General features: G+C 58.4%; 2 protein-coding genes and 1 long non-coding RNA gene across 7 annotated transcripts in view; 1 reads left to right on the top strand and 2 right to left on the bottom strand.

Annotated features, from left to right (window-relative positions):
• Positions 1–5,084, top strand: part of Abcc10 (ATP binding cassette subfamily C member 10) — a 19,002-nt gene extending 13,918 nt beyond the window's left edge. For 2 of the 3 annotated variants that reach the window (XM_048347714.1, XM_048347715.1), the window contains exons 15-21: positions 906–1,249; positions 1,532–1,701; positions 2,038–2,198; positions 2,499–2,752; positions 3,774–4,095; positions 4,250–4,362; positions 4,637–5,084. In XM_048347714.1, the coding sequence (XP_048203671.1) occupies positions 906–1,249; positions 1,532–1,701; positions 2,038–2,198; positions 2,499–2,752; positions 3,774–4,095; positions 4,250–4,362; positions 4,637–4,796 (1,524 nt within the window). In that variant the 3' untranslated portion in view covers positions 4,797–5,084. The remainder of the gene's footprint in view (positions 1–905; positions 1,250–1,531; positions 1,702–2,037; positions 2,199–2,498; positions 2,753–3,773; positions 4,096–4,249; positions 4,363–4,636) is intronic. The other variant, XM_048347716.1, reaches the window with a different exon arrangement.
• Positions 465–14,908, bottom strand: LOC125352560. The gene is made up of 3 exons (XR_007211184.1): positions 14,898–14,908; positions 11,961–11,968; positions 465–658 (listed from the first exon to the last, which is right to left on the bottom strand). It is a non-coding gene; the product is annotated as an uncharacterized LOC125352560 (long non-coding RNA).
• Positions 5,029–9,089, bottom strand: Dlk2 (delta like non-canonical Notch ligand 2). Of its 3 annotated transcripts, none has more exons than XM_048347724.1 (5): positions 8,974–9,089; positions 8,691–8,754; positions 7,395–7,525; positions 6,584–6,728; positions 5,029–5,938 (listed from the first exon to the last, which is right to left on the bottom strand). In XM_048347724.1, exons 1-5 carry the CDS (start codon positions 9,047–9,049, stop codon positions 5,203–5,205), a joined length of 1,152 nt encoding a protein of 383 aa, XP_048203681.1. In that variant the 5' UTR covers positions 9,050–9,089; the 3' UTR covers positions 5,029–5,202. The 3 variants fall into 3 exon arrangements, with proteins under 3 accessions (XP_048203681.1, XP_048203682.1, XP_048203683.1); XM_048347725.1 differs by having other exon boundaries at positions 7,413–7,525; XM_048347726.1 differs by having other exon boundaries at positions 6,584–6,635; positions 7,413–7,525.

The raw sequence follows: 14,908 nt of genomic DNA, 5'->3' as shown, positions 1-14,908 counted from the left end.
GAAATATGGGTGACAGGAAAGTGAGGAAGGACCATGCCTCCCTGGAAGAGTAGTCCTAGCCGGGTGCCGGTGGCTCACACCTGTCATCCTAATTACTCAGGAGGCTGAGTTCTGAGGATCACGGTTCAAAGCCAGCCTGGGCAGGAAAGTCTGTGAGATTCTTATCTCCAATTAACTATCAGAAAACCTGAAGTGGAGTTGTGGCTCAAAGTGGTAGAGCACTAGTCTTGAGCAAAAGGAGCTCAGGGACAGCGCCCAGGTCCTGAGTTCAAGCCCCATGACCACCACCAACAGCAACAACAACAACAAAGAATAGTCCAATAACTAACATGTATAGAGCACTTGTGCTAAGGACTTGGATCCTAACAGCCCTGTAAGGTGTGGGTTCATTACTATCCCCATTTGTCAGATGAGGAGCGGAGCCCTTGGAGAGTGGAATATGTCCTTTCCTTGGGGTCTCACATTGCCTGAGTGGCAGAGCTGGAATCTGAGTTGCAGTCAGTCTCAAGAGCCCAAGCTTTTTCCCTGACTGTACTCACCTCTGTGCCCAACCATCGAGATGTTGTTCTTGACTTCTCACTACATCTTGCTGCCCGGAAGCACCCTTGCCCCGGGGATACATTAGCTCTCTGCCCTTGCCCCAAAGAGTGCAGCATGGCTGGCCCAGCTGGAGGAGCAGGCGGTCTAGCCCGGCAGAGCTGCTGCTGGCCAGAGGAACTGCAGTGTACCTCACCATGGGTATTCTTCCCCCGAGTCCCACCGGCTCCTCTGTTCCCACACTCTGCGGCTGCTTTGCTCTCTTCTGCAAAGATGATGCTCTATTGCCCACCTGCCTCCCCAGCCCCAGGGCTGCCTACCAACCCCTTTGCTCCAGACCCTGCCTCTGCCAACCTTCCCTCTTCCAGGCACCGGTGACCTTCTTCGACTGCACACCCATGGGCCGTGTCCTGAACCGCTTCTCCTCCGACGTGGCCTGTGCTGATGACAGCCTGCCCTTCATCCTCAACATCCTGCTAGCCAATACGGCAGGTCTGCTGGGGCTCCTGGCTGTGCTGGGCTATGGCCTGCCCTGGCTGCTGCTGCTGCTGCCACCCCTGAGCCTCGTCTACCACCGCGTCCAGCGCCGCTACAGGGCCTCCTCCCGGGAGCTGCGGCGGCTGGGCAGCCTCACCCTGTCCCCCCTCTACACCCACCTGGCCGACACCTTGGCCGGCCTCCCCGTGATCCGCTCAGCTGGGGCCACCTGCAGGTGTGTCTGCCTCTTCTCCTCGGAGACTGGAGAGCGAGGTGCGGGGGGGGGGGGGGGGGAGGCGGGAAGGAGAGGGACTCCAGAAAGAGAGGCCCCTTGGGGAGAGGAAGGGAGACGACGGGGTGCTCTGGGAATGAGAAAAGCAGAAGAGGGAGGCCAGCTAGGGCCCCTCAGGCGAGGCCTGTGGGCGGGAGGGAGGCCAGCTGTGGGGGAGGAACTGGGTGGACTCCTGCGCCAGCAAAAAGTGCCCCTCCTTCCTTTCCCCCCTTGCCTCCCCGCCAGGTTTGAGGAAGAGAACCAGCGACTCCTGGAGCTAAACCAAAGGTGCCAGTTCGCTTCCTACGCCACGATGCAATGGCTGGACATCCGGCTGCAACTCATGGGGGCGGCAGTGGTCAGTGCCATCGCGGGCATCGCCCTGGTGCAGCACCATCAAGGCCTCGCCAACCCAGGTGTTACCCCAGGACCCTCCCACCTGTACCCCTCTCTCCCTGAACCGCCCATCCAGGGGCCCCATGGGGATGTCCCATCTTAGCTTGGAGGAGTGACCTGTGCAGGGGGTGGTCTGGGACTAGAGCAGGTCTTCTGCTCTTCCTCCCTCCCACACTCCTGCCCTGGCCCCTGCACACCGTCCCCAGCTCGCCCCAGCCCTCCTCCTGTCCCGCTCCAACCCCCTGTCACCTGCCAGCTTCCTCTAGATGCCCAGAGTCCGCAGCTGGGAGTCCGCTGTTCTACCCCCTGCCCGCCTCCCCCATACGCCCCGTAGCAGCTGCTCCCCCTCTCCCCAGGACTGGTGGGCCTGTCCTTGTCTTACGCCCTGTCCCTGACCGGCCTGCTCTCGGGCCTGGTGAGCAGCTTCACGCAGACCGAAACCATGCTAGTGAGCGTGGAACGGCTGGAGGAGTACTCCTGCGACCTGCCCCAGGAGCCCCAGGGGCAGCCGCTGCAGGTAGCCGACACCCCTGCCCGCCCAGGGCCTCTGAGGGGCCCTCCTGAAGGCCTCCGTCTCCCCAGCTCCTTCCCTTCTGCCCCTCGTGACCTTTCCCAGCCCCCTTAGCCTCTCCATTTGATTGCCACCATTGTTTACTGTGTCCTCAACCTGTGTCCCTCCTCCCGTCTCTGCCCGTCCACTACCTTTCCTCACACACCATCCATTTCCCATGAGTCCCCCTCCTCCCTCCCACCCTCCCATCCCTCCCTACCCTCCCACCTCCCCTCGCCTCACCGTCTCCCTCCGTGGACTCCACAGCAGGACATCGGCTGGCTCACCCAAGGGCGCGTGGAGTTCCAGGACGTGGTGTTGGTATACCGACCGGGGCTGCCCAATGCCCTGGATGGGGTGACCTTCTGCGTGCACCCTGGAGAGAAGCTGGGCATCGTGGGCCGCACGGGCTCCGGCAAGTCTTCCCTGTTTCTGGTGCTCTTCAGGCTGATGGAGCCCAGTGCAGGACAAGTGCTTCTGGATGGGGTGGACACCAGGCAGCTCCAGCTGGCCGAGCTCAGGTGGGGGGGGGGGTGTCCGGGAGGAGGGAGGAGGGAAGGGAGGACTCCTAGCACTGAGAGGAGGCACAGCCAGGGATTCCAGGACAGTCAGAGGGAGGGGAGCTGGTGGGGAGGGGAGGACAGCAAACCTCATAGCTGCTGGCCTTGTCCTCACTCCTGCACACCACAGCCTCCTCATCCTCTCTTCATTTCTCTCTTTTTTTTTTGCCAGTCCTGGGCTTGAACTCAGGGCCCGAGCGCTGTCCCTGGCTTCTTTTTGCTCAAGGCTAGCACTCTGCCACTTGAGCCACAGCGCCCCTTCCTGCTCTGTGTATGTGGTGTTGAGGAATCGAACCCAGGGCTTCATGCGTGCTAAGCGAGCAAGCATTCTACTGCTAAGCCACCTTCCCAGCCCATCTTTCTTATTTTTGAGGTACTGAGGTTTGAATCCAGGACTCTTTACCACTTGAGCCACAACCCCGGGCCTAGTTTCACTTTTTGTTTTTGGTGCCAGTACTGATGCTTGAACTCCAGGCCTGGGTGCTGTCCCTTAGTTTGGATGCTCAACAGTGGTGCTCTACTACTTGAACCACAGTTCCACTTCTGGTTTTTTGGTGGTTAGTCGGAGATAAGAGTCTTATATCCTTTCCTGCCGGGCCTGGGTTCAAACTGTGATCCTCAGATCGCAGCCTCCTGAGTAGCGAGGATTACGAGCATGAGTTACTGGCGCCCAGCCGTTTTCTGGTCTTGTACCTCATTGAAGCTAGAGTCTTGGGTGTTACTCGTTGGCGGGGCCGAAGGAAGAACAAGTCAGCTTTCTCCTTCCGGCTGCCCCTAGCCTCACCCGCGGCTCCCGGGGGGCTCATGGTGCCGGCACAGTTGTAGCATCACGCTGGTGATTTGGGGGAGATGCGCAGGACGGGGAGGGGCTGTGTTTGCGTGTCATCCCCAGACTTTCCTGCGAATCCTCGCCTCACAGCCAAGACCCGTGAGGCGACCAGGATGACACCTCCCGCCCGGCCCCCGTGTCCTTGTCTCCTAGGTCCCGGCTAGCCATCATCCCCCAGGAGCCTTTTCTGTTCAGCGGGACTGTTCGGGAGAACCTGGACCCCCGGGGCCTGCATGAGGACAGAGCCTTGTGGCAGGCCCTGGAGCAGTGCCACCTGGGCGAGGCGATCGCCTGCATGGGTGAGTGGTGGGGCCCGGCCCTGAGCAGAGGAACGGGGCGGGGGCGGCCGCCTGCAGCGCCCGCGCTCTGCCTTGCAGGTGGCCTGGATGGGGAGCTGGGCGAAGGGGGCCGGAGTTTGTCCCTGGGACAGAGGCAGCTGCTGTGTCTGGCCAGGGCTCTGCTCACAGAAGCCAAGGTAAATGGGAGGAAGAACCACTGGCGAGGACGCGGAAGGAGGCGGATTGGGTCAGGGTGGGAGGGGGCCTGGCGAGTGGCTTCAGGAAACGCGGGTGGTAGGAAGTCACACGCGGGCTGTGGCCTCCCTCCTCTGCCCACTCCACGTGTTCCAGATCCTGTGCATCGACGAGGCCACAGCAAGTGTGGACCAGAAGACAGATCAGCTGCTCCAGCAGACCATCCGCAAACGCTTTGCCAATAAGACAGTGCTGACCATCGCGCACAGGTGTGCAAGTGCTGGAGCACGGGTCACCAGGGACCCTTTTGGGGAGCCCAGGGGCCGGGGCCGGGGGCTCTCAGCTCCTGTTTCTCCAGGCACAGCCAGGCCCCTTGTCTCCTATTGTACGAGGGGACCCTGGTTCCTCCCCAGCACAGGGCGCAGGGACTGGACCCTGTGGGGAGACCGCTGCGCAGTCTGGAGGGGTGGGGGGCGGGACAGCAGCGTTCTCCTTGATGTCACGGTCCCTGAGCCCCTGCACCGACCACCTCCTACCACACAGGCTCAACACAATCCTGAACTCGGATCGGGTCCTGGTGCTGCAAGCAGGGCGGGTCATGGAGCTGGACTCCCCCGCCGCCCTGCGCAGCCGGCCCCACTCACTGTTCCAGAAGCTTCTGCAGAGCAGCCAGCAGGGAGCCCACTCTGCTGGACGGTGCTGAGCCAAGCCCCCTGCTGGGATCACCTCCATCTGCCCCGGGCCCCGCTGGCATCAAAGGTGCTGGCTGCGTGTTTACATTCTCCCCCGCGGCTCGACCTCTCCTCCCCCTCTGGGGAATGGGCACCGTAGGGTCCTTAGTGGGCAGAGGGCCACGGCTTCCGCAGGCCCGCCCCCGGCCCCCCCCCCCCGACTCTGGGCCAGTTTTCTTGGCCTAAGATCCCACTTGCCTTTTCATAGTTTTATTTGATAAAATTCCTATCTTACATTCTGTGGATTAAAAAAATAGTATTTCTGGTGTGAGGCTGAAGTCCCCTCGGCGTGTCTCCGGAGCCGAGGGGTGGGGAGCGAGGACTACTCCGGTCTGAGGTGTGGAGGTGCGGGAAGGGGCCGGGAAGACCCCAACCCCGTCACAGTGCCGTGGTCTTCCCAGGCTCGGGGGCCAGGTCGGGGGGCAGGGGGAACCCCGCTGGCACCATGCTCACCTGGCACTCCCGGTCCCGCCGAGCCGGCGCGTAGCGTGGGGCGGGGTGGCAGCAGGGCTCCAGGGGGCAGAGGCCCCGGCGCCAGGCCCTCAGGGTCAGCAGCACGGTAGCCAGGACCAGGGCTGCCGTGAGGACCCCAAACACCACCAGGGCCACCAGGCCGGACTCGCCCAGCCCGGCCTCCCGCCTCCGCACCACCTCCTTCACCGAGATCCGCAGCAGGCCCGCCCCTGCGCTGTACGGGGCCGGCCCCGTCGCGGGGACCACCGCAGCCGAGGTGGGCCCGAGGGGGGCGTCCATCACGGCGGCCGGATCCGGGGCAGGCAAGACAAGCTCGCAAGTCTTGCCACCGTAGCCGCTGGGGCAGAGGCAGTCAAAGTCGCGGACGCGGTCCCGGCAGCGCGCCCCTCGGCGGCACGGCTGGCTGGCACAGTCGTCCAGGTTGACGGTGCAGAAGCGGCCGGCGAAGCCCTCGGGGCAGAGGCAGGAGAAGCGGTTGACGCCGTCCAGGCAGGTGGCGCCGTCGGCACAAGGCCGCATCAGGCAGTCGTCCACGTCCTCCTCGCAGCGCGCGCCCACGAAGCCCGCCAGGCAGCGGCACGTGAAGTTGAGGGCGAAGCCCCGGTCGTCGTGGCACTGCCCGCCGTTCTGGCATGGGGAGCTGGGAGAGGGCGTGGCTCCTGACGGGCACGCCCATCACAGGGGCACGCCCATCACAGAGGCCCGCCCAAGAGGCGGGGCTCGGACCCGCGCGCTGTCCTTAGGGGCATTAAGGCCGGAAGCGGAAACGCTTCACCCCCTACCCAGGAGAGCCCGAGGCAAGCTTCTGTGGGAGCAGGAGGGGCCCCTCCATTCATGAGCCTCCCCCAACAGGCCGGTACACTAACGGCGCCTCTCGATGGTCATTGAAGAAATGATTCAAAAGGCAGAAGGAGGGCTGGGGATATGGCCTAGTGGCAAGAGCGCTTGCCTCGTATACATGAGGCCCTGGGTTTGATTCCCCAGCACCACATATACAGAAAATGGCCAGAAGTGGCGCTGTGGCTCAAGTGGCAGAGTGCTGGCCTTGAGCAAAAAGAAGCCAGGGACAGTGCTCAGGCCCTGAGTTCAAGGCCCAGGACTGGCCAAAAATAATAATAATAAATAAAAGGCAGAAGGAATTCTGAGCAACCCTGAACCAGGCACATTGGCACGCTGGCTTTTATCCTGAGGGGCTCCGGTGTGGAGCCCGCCCCCCGCCCTCCACCCTCTCTACCTCACCCTTCTTCTTCCCTCCTCCTGACCTCCGCGTGGGGCCCTCGCTCACCCTGCCTGTGCACAGGGGCCGGCCTTGCGTTCGCAGTCATGCCCGTGGAAGCCTGGCAGGCACACGCAGTGGTACTCGCCGCCCCCGTCGTACACACACTGGCCCCCGTTCTGACAGGGGGACTGTGAGGTACAGATGTGCTCATCTAGAAAGGAGACAGAGGGGCTGGGAACGGGGCCGAGCGGTAGAGCGCTTGCCTTAGCATGCATGAGGCCCTGGGTTCGATTCCTCAGCACCACATCCACAGAAAAAAGCTGGAAGTGGCGCTGTGGCTCGAGTGGTAGAGTGCTAGCCTTGAGCAAAAGGAAGCCAGGGACAGTGCTCAGGCCCTGAGTTCAAGCCCCAGGACTGGCAAAGGAAAGAAAGGACAAGGTTCTGGGATCATGCCTCAGAGCTGGTCCTCAGGTCTTCCCAGGGCCCTGTGAGGCCAGGCCTCCCAGGCCCAAGGCTCAGGGAGTGTTGGGCATCTACCGCCCCTGCCCCTGCCGGGCGCGCACTGAAGCTGGAGTCAGCAAGTGTGTAGCCCTGGATCGGGAAGTCTGTCTCAAGCTGCCCTTGGACAAGGTGCAGCACTTCTGTAGGTCTCACTTTCCTCACCTGTAAAATGGGCACAATTTTTAGCAACTGTATTTCCAACTTCAGAAGAATAGATGGAAGTTCAAGCCAGACAACCAATATGGTTTTTTTGGTTTGTTTTTTTTTTTTTAAAAGGAAGCAAATATATTTGAGGATCTGAGAAGGACACCATATGTGTTCAGAATAAATACAGATGGATGTTCTGAGACACTCGCGCTCCCCTCCCTGCCCCTACCTTTGTCACAGAACTTGCCTGCCCAGCCACTCTGACAGATGCACTGCCAAGGCTGGTGGCAGGTCCCATGCTGGCAGCCAGGCATCCTCACGCAGCGCTCACAGTGCAGCCCCTCCCAGCCCGGGTCGCACCTGACAGAGACACAAGCACCAGGTCAGGGCTCTGCGGGGGGTGCGGGGGCAAAGAAGCACACCCAGGCAGAGCAGCTAGAAAGCAGGAGCACATCGGACGGCTTCTAAGGGAAAGCCGGCAGAAATAGGATGGAATGAGGAACCAGACATCTGACACCGGCATTCAAGGTCTGGATCCGTCTTGTAGCTAACCTTTCTGAGCCTTGATTTTTCCCCACTGAAAACTGAGGCACCTCAAAGGGTTTTGCTGAAGACATAATGTCTATAAATACCTCCAGTCACAGGTGGCTCAGGCCTGCTACTCAGGAGGGTGAGAGCTGAGAATCAGACCACAGTTGAAAATATGCTTGGGTAGGAAAGTCTGTGAGACTCTCGTCTCCAGCTAACCACCAGAGTTCAAGTGGTAGAATATGAGCCTTAAGTGGAAAAAGCTAAGGGACAGTGCCTGTGCCCTGAGTTCAAGCCTCAGTTCTCTCTCTCTCTCTCTCTCTCTCACACACACACACACACACACACACACACACACACACACACACACACAAAATGCCTCTAGTACCACTCCTGATATGCCTGATACTCGGGGCATTTCCAAAAGGATAACCTTGAAAGGTCATCAGGACTGTCTTCCCACCTGATTCCAGGGACAACACCTGTTTTTTTGTTTTGTTTTTTTAAGCTACAGTAATGGGATTTGAAGTCCGGGTCTGCTGCTTGCTACGGAATCACTTCTATCACGTGGGCCACACCTCTAGGCCTGGAGCTACTTCTTTTGAAAAGCTCTCAAATATTGAGTCTCAAACTCCCGGGCAGTGAAGCAACCTTCCCTGTCTGCTTGCTCCTTCTGCCCCCAAGCTCTTTCTTCCAGGCACAGACTACGGTCTCACCTCCACCCCACCAGCCCAAATTCACCAAGAAACGGCCTCCCAGCCTGACGCCTTAAGCATCCCTTTCTTCCTGGCTCCCATCTGCAGACTCAACCTGTAGTTCTCTCTCCAGGTGTCATGAGGAGCCCTGGATCAGACTTAAGGAGTAAAGGCTGGTAGGTATGAGCTAGAAGAAGTTGAAGGGGGCACAGAGTGTTCATGGACCCTGGGGCCGGGGTAGGCATCTGGTTGTGGGTGTGGAGGTTTGGAAAGGGTGTGAAGCACGTGCTGGGGACAGGTACCTGCAAGAGCCGTCAGGGGCGCAGCAGCCGTGGCCCAGGTCACAGTGTAAGCTGCAGTCATCGGCTGCAAAAGATGGACGTGGTCAGGGTGAGTCTGGGCCGGGTCAAGGGTTCCCGTGATTGGGTGGATTGGGCTCCCGTCCCCTCCCGGAGGGGCCGGCTGGGTCCCGCCGGCCCGCGGGTCGGAGCGGCTGCAGTGCCGCCCGTGGCCGGCAGAGGTCAACGTGCCAGCGAGGACGGGGGGCGCGGGGCCGGGCCGGGCCGGAGCCGGGGGCGCGCTCACCTCGGGCGGGCGGACAGGCGGCCCCTAGGAGGCACAGCAGGCACACGACGTGGAGGCGGCGGCAGCCGCTGGGCATGGTCAGCCCCGGCCCCAGGACGGACGGACGGACGGACGGACGGACGGACGTGGAGACACCTGTGGGACCGCACGGGCCGGGAGACGGCTGGACGCTTAGACAGCGGCGGGGAGGCGGGTTCCGAGAGCCGAGCGGGGAAGAGGGGCGCCCGGGCCGCGGGGGGCGGGGCTGGGAAGGGGCCCCGGGCGCTCGATCCCCGGGGGAGGAGGCCAGGGATGGGCCGTGCCGCGCGCGGCCGCGCACCCACGGGAGCGGCCCCGGCGGGGAGCGCGTCGGACGGAGGGGTCCGCGGGGATGGGGCCCGCGCTGGGAGCCGGCCTCCCGCCCGGGGCGGGGTGGGGGGGGCGCGGGCCGGAGGGAGGAGGGCGAGCCGGCCCCGGGCCCCCCCTCCGGCCCCCCGCCAGCACCGGCTCCCGCGCCCCCGCCCACGCAGGGCCTGCCGCCCGCCCCCAGCGCCCCCACTCCCGCGCCCCGGCCCGGCTCCTCACCTCCGGCTGGAAGGCGATGCGCCCCGGGCCGCAGAGCCGGGCCGATCCGGTGGGCTCCGCCGGGGGGACCCGGCCGGGGTGCGGGGCGGCCCCCTAGCTGGCCGCGGGGCGCGGCGCAGAGGCGGCTGCCATGCCAGCCGCGCGCTCGGGAATCTGGGGCTCCGGGCGACCCCGAGCGGCGGTGGCAGCGGCGGCGACTCCTCGCGCGCTCTCGGCCCCGTGCCAGGGGCGGCGTGTGCCGGCAGAGCCCGCCTCTCCCCCTCCCTGCCGCCCGGCCCGCCCCGCGCCCGCCCCGCGCCCCGCGCCCCGCGCCCCGCGCCCGCGCGCGCCGAGCCCACCCGGCCCCACCCCACCCACCCACCCGCGCCCCGCGCCCCGCGCCGCCCCACCCGGCGCTGCCTCCAAGGCCAGGAGGAAACCAGGGGACGCTCAAGAGTGCGCCCCGCGTCCTCCCATCGCGCACCCCCGCTCTCCGGGCTCCCACGGCCGGCTGCCCATCACGACTGCCATCTATATGCACCTACGTATGTGCGTGTGGGCTATATCCAGATCTATCCGTCTATATGTATATATGTTCCCACACATATGGATATGGATGCGTCTCAGGCACGTTTGCTCCCACCCCTCGCGTGTCACCCAGCCCGTCCCCCCCCCCCCCAGCATGAAGAGCCGTCATCACCGGCTTCACCCCTCAGCTCGGCTCTCCCCTCCCCCTCCCTCCCCTCCGTCCCTCCTCTTCAGTGTGGAGCCTTCCAGGATTAAGCGAGCCTATTAAATAGCAGCCAGCCCGCCCCTCCCCGGCCTTTCTTCTGTCAGTTCTCAATCTCTTATCAGCCCATTCCTTTCCAAGATCACCTCTGGGACGCTTCCCCCGAGCTGCATCCAACTGCCGCTGACAATCACGGGGCCTCTGAACCCCAGCACCCCCTCCCCACCCCCCCTCAGTAATCATCCACTCTCCCAACCCACAGCTCAGACTCAAGTGTTGGGTAGGGAAATGGGAAGGTTGCCAGTCCGGCCTCCGACTCCTCTCCGCCCTAGGCACAGTCACAGGAACAAGATGAGGATCCACACCGTTTCTTGTCTGTAGAGGACATGTGCAGAGGTCAGGAAGCTGCCTCCCATCCCTACACCTTCAGATAAAAATGTTGCCATCTTGGGGTGGAGGTGTGGCTCAGTTGGTAGATCCAGCCAGTGAGCAAAAGCATCAGGTACCAAGTTCAAGTCCTGGTTTGAGACTTTAATTTGCCATCTTTAAGTTCAAAATATTCGGAGAAGGAATTGCCAGCCGTGCCAAGTCGCTTCTTGCACATACCCGGGCTGGGTTAAAACCCCCGGACTACCTGTTCCCAGGCAATCTTTGATGGACATAACACCTCCACACGTGAGCTCTCCAGCGGACTTCCTGGTGACTGACCCTCTCTCCTGTGAAGAGCTTTCTGAGTTTATTTTATTTTTATTTTTATTTTTTTTGCCAGTCCTGGGCCTTGGACTCAGGGCCTGAGCACTGTCCCTGGCTTCTTCCCGCTCAAGGCTAGCACTCTGCCACTTGAGCCACAGCACCGCTTCTGGCCGTTTTTCTGTATATGTGGTGCTGGGGAATCGAACCTAGGGCCTCGTGTATCCGAGGCAGGCACTCTTGCCGCTAGGCTATATCCCCAGCCCCAGCTTTCTGAGTTTAAATAATGACATGCCATCATCGTTTATTTTGTTCTAAAATTATTTTATTTTTGTTCATAGTGGGCTAGAACTCAGGGCCTGGGCACTGCCAGCAAAAAGCCAGAAATGGAGCTGTGACTCAAGTGGTAGTGGGCTATTCTTTATTTTTTATTTTTTTGCCAGTCCCGGGGCTTGGACTCAGGGCCTGAGCACTGTCCCTGGCTTCTTTTTGCTCAAGGCTAGCACTCTGCCACTTGAGCCACAGTGCCACTTTTGGCCATTTTCTATATATGTGGTGCTGAAGAATCAAACCCAGGGCTTCATGGATGTGAGGCAAGCACTCTACCACTAGGCCATATTCCCAGCCCAGTAGTGGGCTATTCTTGAGCAAAAAAGCTCAGCAAGAATGCTCAAGCACCTCTGCCCACCACACACAAAGGGTATAATTTTCAATGGTCTTATGATAATTCCATGAAAGCACACTATATGTTATTTAACCCAGCCCTGATTATTGTTCACATAGCTTGTACTTACTTTCTTGTCTACTTTTAATTCACCCAATATGTATTGAGTTTCTCTCTGTTACTACCAGGTACCAGATATCTCCTAGGCAGCAGAAATACAGCTTCCAGATAAATAGTAGTACCATAAGGGTTGTTTGTTTTCAGTGCTGGGCTCCATCTGAGTGTTGAGCCTGCTAGGCAAGTGCTACTTACCTACATCCCCAAAGTACCACACATTCTCATAGAGAGAGATTTCTCCACGTGGTAGGCTCCTTCCTGTCTACGCTAGATAGAATCTGAACTGATGAGTCAAAGAAGCTGTGAAAAAGGAAAACATTCTTTTTCATTGATGAAATGTATGATTTTTTTTCCCTCTGACAAAACTACAATGATACCTGAAGCTTTTGAGTCTTAGCACCTGGCTTATTGCTACTCTCTTCACTCCCACTTCTAATTCCTGGTGATCTTTTTTTCTTTCATATTTGGCACATATTATTTGTATTAAGGAGATTCACCATGGTGTTTTACATGTGAATGTATATATATATATATATATATAGTGTGTGTGTGTGTGTGTGTGTGTGTGTGTGTGTGTTGGTCCTGGGACTTGAACTCGGGCCTGGACACTATCCTTGAGCTTTTTTTGCTCAAGGCTAGTGCTCTACCACTTGAGCCACTGTACCACTTCTAGCTTTTTCTGAGTAGTTTATTAGAGATAAGAGTCTCACAGACTTTCCTGCCCAGGCTGTGTGCCAGTCCTGGGGCTTAAACTCAGGGCCTGGGCACTGCCCCTGAGCTTTTGTGCTCAAGGCTAGCGCACTACCACTTTGAACCACAGCACCATTTCCAACTTTTAGGTAGTTAATTGAAGATAAGTCTCATGGAACCGGGTGCTGGTGGCTCACGCCTGTAATCCTAACTACTTAGGAGGTTGAGATCTGAGGATAAAGGTCCAAAGCCAGCCTGGGTAGGAGAGTCTGTGAGACTCTTATCTCTAACCACCAGAAAACTGGAAGTGTGGGGCTGGGAATATGGCCTAGTGGCAAGAGAGATTGCCTTGTATACATGAGGGCCTGGGTTCAATTCCCCAGCACCACATATACAGAAAATGGCCAGAAGTGGCGCTGTGGCTCAAGTGGCAGAGTGCTAGCCTTGAGCAAAAGGAAGCCAGAGACAGTGCTCAGGCCCTGAGTCCAAGGCCCAGGACTGGCAAAAAAAAAACAAAAAACAAAAACAAAAACTGGAAGTGGAGCTGTGGATCAAAGTGGTAGAGAGCTAGCGTTGAGTGAAAGAGCTCAGGGACAGCACCCAGGCCTTGAGTTGAAGCTCCATGATTGACAAAAAAAAGTCATGGATTTTCCAACCTGGGCTACCCTTGAACAGCAACTAGGATTTCAGGCACACCTAGATCTAATTTCCATTTTAGTCTTCCTATTTGAAAGTAAGTAAGAACAACATTTTGGCGCTGAGAATATGGCCTAGTGGTAGAGTACTTGGCTCATATACATGAAGCCCAGGGTTTGATTCCCCATAATAGAAAACAGCTAGAAGTGGTGCTGTGGCTCAAGTGGCAGAGTGCTAGCCTTGAGCAAAAAGAAGCCAGGGACAGTGCTCAGGCCCTGAGTCCAAGGCCCCGGACTGGCAAAAAAAAAAAAAAAAAAAAAAAGAACATTTTGTAGGCCTCTAGAAAGGTTGTAGGGCTGCACTACTGTGGCTAAGTGGGGCTCTTATTCATTGATCCTACTCCCTTTCCCTGCCCTGTCCTTACCCCATCTCTTCCTCCCTTCCTCCTCACTAGCCTTGATCCCATTACCTATCATTATAGTCAGTCCTTTGCATCTATACTCAGCCCTCGGCCACACTCTCCTTCCCTTGAATTCATCTGGCAAAACCTCACCACTGGGACTTTCCAGCCCTCAGCTGAACAACTGAGCATGGTGGGAAACAATGCACCCTCCATCTGCCTGTTCTTCCTTGAATCCATGACCTCCCTTGCATTTACCTTAGTTCTGATGTCTTTCCCACCTATCCCCAAAGCCTTCAGCCTCCCCTCTTTTCTGCTCACTCTACTGTTGATCTTGCTTCCAGCTTCACAGAGGAAATAGAAGCAGCCAGAAGAGAATTTCCACCTGCTTCGGCTGCCTACAGGCATCTGTCTCCATATACTCTGTCATCCCTGTTACTATAGATGGACTGCCTGTGTTCTTACTGAGCGGAACCCTCCGCTCTGGGTATCAGTCCTCATCCCTTCTCACCATGGAAATGCAGGGCCCTGCCAGTTCTCCTCCCTCTTCATCATCAAGTGGAATTGGGTGTTTTTTTTTTTTTTTTTTTTTTTTGACAGTACTGGGGCTTGGACTCAGGGCCTGAGCACTGTCCCTGGCTTCTTTTTGCTCAAGGCTAGCACTCTGCCACTTGAGCCACAGCGCCACTTCTGGCCGTTTCCTATATATGTGGTGCTGGGGAATTGAACCCAGGGCCTCATGTATACGAGGCAAGCACTCTTGCCACTAGGCCATATCCCCAGCCCTGTTTTTATTTTTCTTGTCAGTCCTGGGCTTGAACTCAGGGCTTGGGCTCTGTCCCTGAGCTCTTTAGTTCAAGGCTAGTGCTCAACAACAGTGTCACTTCCACTTTTCTGGTGGGTAATTGGAGATAAGTCTCACAGACTTTGCTGCCCAGGCTGGCTTTGAACCATGATCCTCATATTTCAGCCTCCTGAGTAGCTAGGATTACAGGCGTGAGCCACCAGTGCCCAGCTAATTGGATTTTTTTTTTTTTGCCAGTCCTGGGCCTTGGACTCAGGGCCTGAGCACTGTCCCTGGCTTCTTTTTGCTCAAGGCTAGCACTCTGCCACTTGAGCCACAGTGCCACTCTGGCCGTTTTCTGTATATGTGGTGCTGAGGAATCAAACCCAGGGCTTCATGTATGCGAGGCAAGCACTCTACCACTAAGCCATATCCCAGCCCCTAAATGGATTCTTTTTATGGAAGCCTGTCATCATCCTTTCTCTCTCAATCTTGATTCTCTTCCAATTACATTTTCTGTTCCCTTTTACTGAAACCTCTAAAAATATTTGTCTCCGATGCCATCTCTTCCCCAGCCTCTCATTTTCTCTTCAACAACTCTCACCTCCACCAGTGCAGAATGACTCTCCTAAAAGGGATCATCAGTCCCACCGCCGCCCAGCCCCATGACCACGTCTAGCC

This window comes from Perognathus longimembris, chromosome 6 (genome assembly GCF_023159225.1).
Source record: "Perognathus longimembris pacificus isolate PPM17 chromosome 6, ASM2315922v1, whole genome shotgun sequence".
Taxonomy (NCBI): domain Eukaryota; kingdom Metazoa; phylum Chordata; class Mammalia; order Rodentia; family Heteromyidae; genus Perognathus; species Perognathus longimembris.
This window is presented reverse-complemented; position numbering and strand designations above follow the sequence as displayed.

What these genes read in the sequence shown, in the direction of transcription:
- Dlk2 (XM_048347724.1), bottom strand. Translation starts at nt 9,049, where the DNA reads ATGCCCAGCGGCTGCCGCCGCCTCCACGTCGTGTGCCTGCTGTGCCTC. An exon ending in CGCCTGTCCGCCCGCCCGAG is followed by an intron (nt 8,755 to 8,973) that starts GTGAGCGCGCCC and finishes CATCTTTTGCAG; the next exon opens with CCGATGACTGCAGCTTACAC. An exon ending in GCCCCTGACGGCTCTTGCAG is followed by an intron (nt 7,526 to 8,690) that starts GTACCTGTCCCC and finishes TGTCTCTGTCAG; the next exon opens with GTGCGACCCGGGCTGGGAGG.